General features: G+C 45.4%; 1 protein-coding gene across 1 annotated transcript in view; it reads left to right on the top strand.

Moving 5' to 3' along the window:
• The first annotated feature begins 718 nt into the window (after positions 1-718).
• The window catches only part of NPC1 (NPC intracellular cholesterol transporter 1), a 64,933-nt gene continuing 56,222 nt past the window's right edge, over positions 719-9,429 (top strand). The window contains exon 1 of the mRNA XM_056521724.1: positions 719-874. Coding sequence (XP_056377699.1) covers positions 815-874 — 60 coding nt within the window. The 5' untranslated portion in view covers positions 719-814. The remainder of the gene's footprint in view (positions 875-9,429) is intronic.

The raw sequence follows: 9,429 nt of genomic DNA, 5'->3' as shown, positions 1-9,429 counted from the left end.
ACAAAGTCACGGTATAGGGTGGGACACATGACAAAGTCACGGTATAGGGTGGGATACATGACAAAGTCACTGTATAGGGTGGGACACATGACAAAGTCACCGTATAGGGTGGGACACATGACAAAGTCACTGTATAGGGTGGGACATATGACAAAGTCACCGTATAGGGTGGGACATATGACAAAGTCACCGTATAGGGTGGGACACATGACAAAGTCACTGTATAGGGTGGGACACATGACAAAGTCACCGTATAGGGTGGGACATATGACAAAGTCACCGTATAGGGTGGGACATATGACAGTCACTGTATAGGGTGGGACATATGACAAAGTCACCGTATAGGGTGGGTCACATGACAAAGTCACCATGTAGCCCTCTCCTTGGGCTGGGTTCACACACTGGTAATGTGTTGTATGGCTCAGAAGCCCATGTGTGAGGCCGGAGGAGGTCCTGTAGCTACGATGTTATAACAATATGCATACACTGGTTACAATTATTGTGTGGAAAGATTCTGTACGTTTTATAGAGGACACTGCAAAGTTTCAAACCAGCTCTTCAGCTTTTGCAAAACTACAAGTCCCAGCATGGCCGGAGAGTAAACAGTGTATACAACCACCGACACCCTGCACTACAAGCCCGAGCCAGGAGACCGCCCCCCTCGTGCCACACCGCTCCCCGCCTCTGATTGGCTGCGGCGCCTGTGACGGGAAGAGGAGGGGCGCTTGCGGTCATCAGCCGGTGACAGTGAGGGACCGGTACGGGGAGCGGTTTCCTGTGGAGTACAGCGAGGGCACACCGATAGTACGGAGCGATGGCCGCCTGCAGGCTCCTCACCCTGTGTCTGCTCACACTGCTACATCTACTCAGCAAGGTACGTGCTCTGCTGTGTCACAGGGTGTATGTAGTGCGTGTACACAGGCGCTGTAGTGTATATACTCGGGCTCTGCTATGTTACAGGGTGTAGTGTATATATACTCGGGCTCTGCTATGTTACAGGGTGTAGTGTATATACCCGGGCTCTGCTATGTTACAGGGTGTAGTGTATATATACTCGGGCTCTGCTATGTTACAGGGTGTAGTGTATATACTCGGGCTCTGCTATGTTACAGGGTGTAGTGTATATATACTCGGGCTCTGCTATGTTACAGGGTGTAGTGTATATACTCGGGCTCTGCTATGTTACAGGGTGTAGTGTGTATATACTCGGGCTCTGCTATGTTACAGGGTGTAGTGTATATACCCGGGCTCTGCTATGTTACAGGGTGTAGTGTGTATATACTCGGGCTCTGCTATGTTACAGGGTGTAGTGTGTGTATATACTCGGGCTCTGCTATGTTACAGGGTGTAGTGTGTATATACTCGGGCTCTGCTATGTTACAGGGTGTAGTGTATATACTCGGGCTCTGCTATGTTACAGGGTGTAGTGTATATACTCGGGCTCTGCTATGTTACAGGGTGTAGTGTGTATATACTCGGGCTCTGCTATGTTACAGGGTGTAGTGTGTATATACTCGGGCTCTGCTATGTTACAGGGTGTAGTGTATATACACGGGCTCTGCTATGTTACAGGGTGTAGTGTGTATATATACTCGGGCTCTGCTATGTTACAGGGTGTAGTGTATATACACGGGCTCTGCTATGTTACAGGGTGTAGTGTGTATATACTCGGGCTCTGCTATGTTACAGGGTGTAGTGTGTATATACTCGGGCTCTGCTATGTTACAGGGTGTAGTGTGTATATACTCGGGCTCTGCTATGTTACAGGGTGTAGTGTATATACACGGGCTCTGCTATGTTACAGGGTGTAGTGTGTATATATACTCGGGCTCTGCTATGTTACAGGGTGTAGTGTGTATACTCGGGCTCTGCTATGTTACAGGGTGTAGTGTATATACTCGGGCTCTGCTATGTTACAGGGTGTATTGTGTATATACTCGGGCTCTGCTATGTTACAGGGTGTAGTGTGTATATACCCGGGCTCTGCTATGTTACAGGGTGTAGTGTATATACTCGGGCTCTGCTATGTTACAATGTGTAGTGTGTATATACTCGGGCTCTGCTATGTTACAGGGTGTAGTGTATATACCCGGGCTCTGCTATGTTACAGGGTGTAGTGTGTATATACTCGGGCTCTGCTATGTTACAGGGTGTAGTGTGTATACTCGGGCTCTGCTATGTTACAGGGTGTAGTGTGTATATACTCGGGCTCTGCTATGTTACAGGGTGTAGTGTGTATACTCGGGCTCTGCTATGTTACAGGGTGTAGTGTGTATACTCGGGCTCTGCTATGTTACAGGGTGTAGTGTGTATACTCGGGCTCTGCTATGTTACAGGGTGTAGTGTGTGTATATACTCGGGCTCTGCTATGTTACAGGGTGTAGTGTGTGTATATACTCGGGCTCTGCTATGTTACAGGGTGTAGTGTGTGTATATACTCGGGCTCTGCTATGTTACAGGGTGTAGTGTGTGTATATACTCGGGCTCTGCTATGTTACAGGGTGTAGTGTGTATATACTCGGGCTCTGCTATGTTACAGGGTGTAGTGTGTATATACTCGGGCTCTGCTATATTACAGGGTGTAGTGTATATATACTCGGGCTCTGCTATGTTACAGGGTGTAGTGTATATACTCGGGCTCTGCTATGTTACAGGGTGTAGTGTGTATATACTCGGGCTCTGCTATGTTACAGGGTGTAGTGTATATATACTCGGGCTCTGCTATGTTACAGGGTGTAGTGTATATATACTCGGGCTCTGCTATGTTACAGGGTGTAGTGTATATACTCGGGCTCTGCTATGTTACAGGGTGTAGTGTATATACTCGGGCTCTGCTATGTTACAGGGTGTAGTGTGTATATACTCGGGCTCTGCTATGTTACAGGGTGTAGTGTGTATACTCGGGCTCTGCTATGTTACAGGGTGTAGTGTGTATACTCGGGCTCTGCTATGTTACAGGGTGTAGTGTGTATACTCGGGTTCTGCTATGTTACAGGGTGTAGTGTGTATACTCGGGTTCTGCTATGTTACAGGGTGTAGTGTGTATACTCGGGTTCTGCTATGTTACAGGGTGTAGTGTGTATACTCGGGCTCTGCTATGTTACAGGGTGTAGTGTGTATACTCGGGCTCTGCTATGTTACAGGGTGTAGTGTGTGTATATACTCGGGCTCTGCTATGTTACAGGGTGTAGTGTGTGTATATACTCGGGCTCTGCTATGTTACAGGGTGTAGTGTGTGTATATACTCGGGCTCTGCTATGTTACAGGTTGTAGTGTATATATACTCGGGCTCTGCTATGTTACAGGGTGTAGTGTATATACTCGGGCTCTGCTATGTTACAGGGTGTAGTGTGTATATACTCGGGCTCTGCTATGTTACAGGGTGTAGTGTGTATATACTCGGGCTCTGCTATGTTACAGGGTGTAGTGTGTATATACTCGGGCTCTGCTATGTTACAGGGTGTAGTGTGTATATACTCGGGCTCTGCTATGTTACAGGGTGTAGTGTGTATATACTCGGGCTCTGCTATGTTACAGGGTGTAGTGTGTATATACTCGGGCTCTGCTATGTTACAGGGTGTAGTGTGTATATACTCGGGCTCTGCTATGTTACAGGGTGTAGTGTGTATATACCCGGGCTCTGCTATGTTACAGGGTGTAGTGTGTATATACCCGGGCTCTGCTATGTTACAGGGTGTAGTGTATATACCCGGGCTCTGCTATGTTACAGGGTGTAGTGTGTATATACTCGGGCTCTGCTATGTTACAGGGTGTAGTGTGTATATACCCGGGCTCTGCTATGTTACAGGGTGTAGTGTATATACCCGGGCTCTGCTATGTTACAGGGTGTAGTGTGTGTGTGTGTGGTTTGCTCTTTAGTACGGTATAGGGCTGATCATACCTGCTCTTTAGTACGGTATAGGGCTGATCATACCTGCTCTTTAGTACGGTATGGGGCTGATCATACCTGCTCTTTAGTACGGTATGGGGCTGATCATACCTGCTCTTTAGTACGGTATAGGGCTGATCATACCTGCTCTTTAGTACGGTATGGGGCTGATCATACCTTCTCTTTAGTACGGTATGGGGCTGATCATACCTGCTCTTTAGTACGGTATGGGGCTGATCATACCTTCTCTTTAGTACGGTATGGGGCTGATCATACCTGCTCTTTAGTACGGTATAGGGCTGATCATACCTGCTCTTTAGTACGGTATAGGGCTGATCATACCTGCTCTTTAGTACGGTATAGGGCTGATCATACCTGCTCTTTAGTACGGTATAGGGCTGATCATACCTGCTCTTTAGTACGGTATAGGGCTGATCATACCTGCTCTTTAGTACGGTATAGGGCTGATCATACCTGCTCTTTAGTACGGTATAGGGCTGATCATACCTGCTCTTTAGTACGGTATAGGGCTGATCATACCTGCTCTTTAGTACGGTATGGGGCTGATCATACCTGCTCTTTAGTACGGTATAGGGCTGATCATACCTGCTCTTTAGTACGGTATAGGGCTGATCATACCTTCTCTTTAGTACGGTATAGGGCTGATCATACCTGCTCCTTACAAGGGCCTTACTCCTAATCTCACTGACTTCACTTCCTCCTAAGATCTATGGGTCTCATTCTGTAAGAAAATGTAGTTTTCGGTAGAGTCACACGTGCCATATTTTGCTGCTGCGTATTTTCCTATCCATTGAAATCAATGGGTAGCAGAATCAGCTGCCAAAAAATGTGTGACCCTACCCATTTTATTTAAACATACTTAGAATAATTTTTTATTATTGTCATATTATATAGAATATATCAATAACAAATGTTTGACTTGTCCTATAGTGTTGTCCTATGCTACAGTCATCACTAGGGTGTGCACCTTGGTGATGAATGTGTCGCTCGTAGGAGAGAGTGACGCATAGGTCAGTATAGGAGCAGGGGTCACAGAACAGTGGGATCAGCTGCACGTTGTTTCATTCTGTTTGGTAATTTGGGATCAAAATCTAATGCAGAGTAAATTTAATTTTTTTAAGTATCTTATCTGCGTGGATGGGATACAATCTTATGTCTTTTCATACTCCTCTGAGCATCCACCCTGTTGGGGTCACATCCCCCAAGATCAGCTGGTGTCACAATGTATAAATAGCTGACACATAAGGCTAGCTTCACAGATTGGATAATAGACACATTTTTGCATCCTTATTACTACAGGGCTGATCACCTGAATGGACAGCGGTCAGTTTGGGTCATCAGACCCTTAGAACAACTTTAATATGGATGTAGAAATGTCTTTAAAGGGGTACTCCAGTAAAAAAAATCTTTTTTTTTTTTTCAAATCAACTGGTGCCAGAACATTAAACAGATTTGTACATTACTTCTATTTAAAAATCTTAATCCTTCCAGTGCTCTCTGCTGACACATCTGTCCATGTCAGGAACTGTCCAGAGTAGGAGAAAATCCCCATAGCAAACCTCTCCTGCTCTGGACTTTCCTGACATGGACAGAGATGTCAGTAGAGATGAGCGAACTTACAGTAAATTCGATTCGTCACGAACTTCTCGGCTCGGCAGTTGATGACTTTTCCTGCATAAATTAGTTCAGCTTTCAGGTGCTCCGGTGGGCTGGAAAAGGTGGATACATTCCTAGGAAAGAGTCTCCTAGGAATGTATCCACCTTTTCCAGCCCACCGGAGCACCTGAAAGCTGAACTAATTTATGCAGGATAAGCCATCAACTGCCGAGCCGAGAAGTTCGTGACGAATCGAATTTACTGTAAGTTCGCTCATCTCTAGTGGTCAGACAGAAAGGAAATTCATAAAGAAACGAACTTCCTGTGTAGTATACAGCAGCTGAAAAGTACTGGTATACTGGTAGGATTAAGATTTTTTTAAGAAGAGTAATTTACTGGCACCAGTTGATTTAAAATAAAAAAATAAAAAAAAAGTGTTCCTCCGGAGTACCCTTTTAATACGCTAGTTTGAGCCCAAACCAAAAGCAGAACAGCACTTGGAATACCTACAGCTTTGTGCTCCAGACAAACCCCCTAAATGCGTTCATACCCCATGTTAGATGCTAGACCCATCAGACCCCTGAAATGGTTTAAAGGGAACCTGTCAGTTTTATGCTACCCAAACTGCAGGCTGCTCAATGCTGGGACACTATGAATTACCCTGAATTACATTGGCGGATGCTGTCCACCCCTATACACAGATAGGGAGCGATGTGTATACTCAGGCCGGCCAGGAGGGAAGCAACAGGCGGGATTCGGAACCCTCCCCAATGACTAGGTATCGGGGTCCCACCAGCATTTTTAAACTGATTACTCTGAAACACCATAGCCTGTAAGATGGATTCATTGTGCCACTGCACTGCCTGTGCCAGTCTTATGCTGCCCACAGTTTAGTCAGCATAAAACTGATGACAGGTGTCTTCCCCCCCCCCAGCCAGGCCCTGTAAATTTAATACATACCCCTCATAACACCCAAAGAGTGGATTGACAACCCTGATCCACACCTAGAATTAAAGGGGTTTGTAATGATGTCTATTCTCAGGACTGACCATCAGTGTTGGATAAGTGGGGGCCCTGGCCACTCTAGTGATCAGCTGTTTGCCATAGCCATGTCACCTGTACGTACAGTAAAGATTTCTGGACACAGACAGCTCTGTCATGCTGGGTTACTGCAGCACTAAGGTGGATGGGAGCTGGTACAAGTGTCATGGTTATGGCAAACAGCTGATTGGTCGTGTGCTGGACATCCTCCAAGCATATGTTTTATGGTCTGTTCTGAGGATAGAGACAAGGAGAGAGCGATCAATAATGTAAACCAACAAGGTAATGGGATCCGCATAGTATGGGCTGCGCTTACACCAGCATGTTGTGCAGCCCATACAAAACAATGGAAAAGTATGATCCTTCTGCATCCCTCCTGCCACGTACAATGGATAGACCTTGGAAAATCTTCTTAGAAGAGAACGCAGGATTTCCAGCGCTGAATGGACCAACACAGGAATAGGTCATTCAAGTCATTCAACGTGTTTCATGGCACAAACAATGCTTCCTCAGGCATCAGCTGTGAAACGCGTTGCGTGATGGTCTATTAAACTACTTTTGTTACCTATTCCTGTGTTGGTCCGTTCAGCGCTGGAAATCCTGCGTTCTCTTCCTTGAAGCTTGTCTACGATCTATCTATTTTCTAAGGATTGGCCATCAATGGAAAACTCCTTTAATTAAATCACCCCCTACTGGACAAAGAAGAAAAACCAATTTTTAGGCTGGGTTCACACCACGTTTTTGCAATACAGTTCCCGTATCAGGTTTTTGATAACAAAAAACTGATTCCTCAAAACCTGACTAAACTGTATCAAAACGTGTGTACAAATCTTAATCCGTATACAGTTTGAAAAATGATGTCCCGTTGCATCCGTTTTTTAAGAAAAAAAAAAATGTATGTTTTTAACTTTTCACTCCATTATGAATAAGTTTCACTTGTTTGATTGAAATTCCAAGAAAAATTTAACTGTGTAAAGTCAAAAAACATATGTATGAAAAATGGATGGAACCGTACGCACATACAGTTCTGTACGGTTCCCATTGACTCCCATGTTAAAAAAGTATATGGTTTGAATACAGTTTTTCACCTGGACCAAAAACCTTCTTGGGCTACGGTTTTGGGTACGGGAAAAAACCTGACAAAACCGTACCAAAAAAAACAAAAAACGTATTTGTTGCAATGAGGTGGTGTAACTATATAACACTACGGCAGTGTTTCCCAACCAGGGTGCCTCCAGCTGTTGCAAAACTACAACTCCCAGCATGCCCAGACAGCCTTCGGCTGTCTGGGCATGCTGGGAGTTGTAGTTTTGCAACAGCTGGAGGCACCCTGGTTGGGAAACACTGCACTATGGTGCGAGCTCATATTTTGTTCAGTGATAAATATCATATAAAAATAGTTTTTATTGATAGTTTATATAACGATGAATAGTGTGTGGTGTTGTGAAGTGACCTCTAGTGTGAGGGTCGGGTGACTATGTTAAAAGCTTCTAGGAAATGAATACATGTGTCCCAGCTGACTGTCATGTGCCCAGCAGTCACTGCTGACTACTAAAGAACTAGAATTCAATAGGAACAGTGTTTGTGCCTTGTCACTATTTTCTTGGCTGGGGTATGAGGTTTTCTTTTGCTATGTACAGGATAATGTTATTTAACTTTACAGTGATGGCCGTAAATGTTGGCACCCCTGAAAATTTTCAAGAAAATAAAGAATTTCTCACAGAAAAGGATTGCAGTAACACATGTTTTGTTATACACATGTTTATTCCCTTTGTGTGTATTGGAACTAAACCAAAAAAGGGAGGGAAAAAGCAACTTAAACATAATGTCACATCAAACTCCAAAAATGGGCTGGACAAAATTGTTACTCTTTCAAAATTGTGGATAAATAAGATTGTTTCAAGCAGGTGACGTCCCTCCGCAGAACCTGTGGTGAACCTGCTGCCTTCCTAGTGTGGGGGAACCTGCTGCCTTCCTAGTGTGGGGGAACCTGCTGCCTACCTAGTGTGGGGGAACCTGCTGCCTACCTAGTGTGGGGGAACCTGCTGCCTTCCTAGTGTGGGGGAACCTGCTGCCTACCTAGTGTGGGGGAACCTGCTGCCTACCTAGTGTGGGGGAACCTGCTGCCTACCTAGTGTGGGGGAACCTGCTGCCTACCTAGTGTGGGGGAAACCTGCTGCCTACCTAGTGTGGGGGAAACCTGCTGCCTACCTAGTGTGGGGGAACCTGCTGCCTACCTAGTGTGGGGGAACCTGCTGCCTACCTAGTGTGGGGGAACCTGCTGCCTACCTAGTGTGGGGGAACCTGCTGCCTACCTAGTGTGGGGGAACCCCCAGAAGTAGCACCCCCATCATCCGTCAGCTCATGCTATTACCACACGGGGGTAGGTGGAATGGGAGGGTTGCTGGTGGATGATGGGGGGGGGGGGGGGTTCTGGTGGATGATGAGGGGCGCATGATTGGGGCATTATATGTGAGGGGCGCATGATGGGGGCATTATGTGAGGGGCGCATGCGGCTCAGCCTCACCCAGCTGCTACCTCCAGTGGCCCCCCGATAATTTGAGTTTAAGACCCCTGCTTTAAGGGATATATTCAAAAACCTGTGTCATTATGTGACAATAAAATTGATCTTGCCTTTTTATCACCACATTTTTAAAGTTTCATTTTGTGTCAAAATGTAACATTTTGACACCAGTTTTAGAATTCAGGTTAAAAAATGCAAATCGCATGGAAAGAGATGCAATGTTATTACTGCATTCTTCAGAGACTAGAGGCTGTGTTCACACGTGGCATTTTATTAGCATTACTGTTGTGGTACTGCACACATTTTTGGTACATTTTTATGGAAAATAATCAAAATTGCAGTCAGTAAGAAAAACGCA

Source organism: Hyla sarda, chromosome 5, assembly GCF_029499605.1.
Source record: "Hyla sarda isolate aHylSar1 chromosome 5, aHylSar1.hap1, whole genome shotgun sequence".
NCBI lineage: Eukaryota > Metazoa > Chordata > Amphibia > Anura > Hylidae > Hyla > Hyla sarda.
Note: the sequence above shows the minus strand (reverse complement) of the source record. Positions and strands in the feature narration are given on the sequence as shown.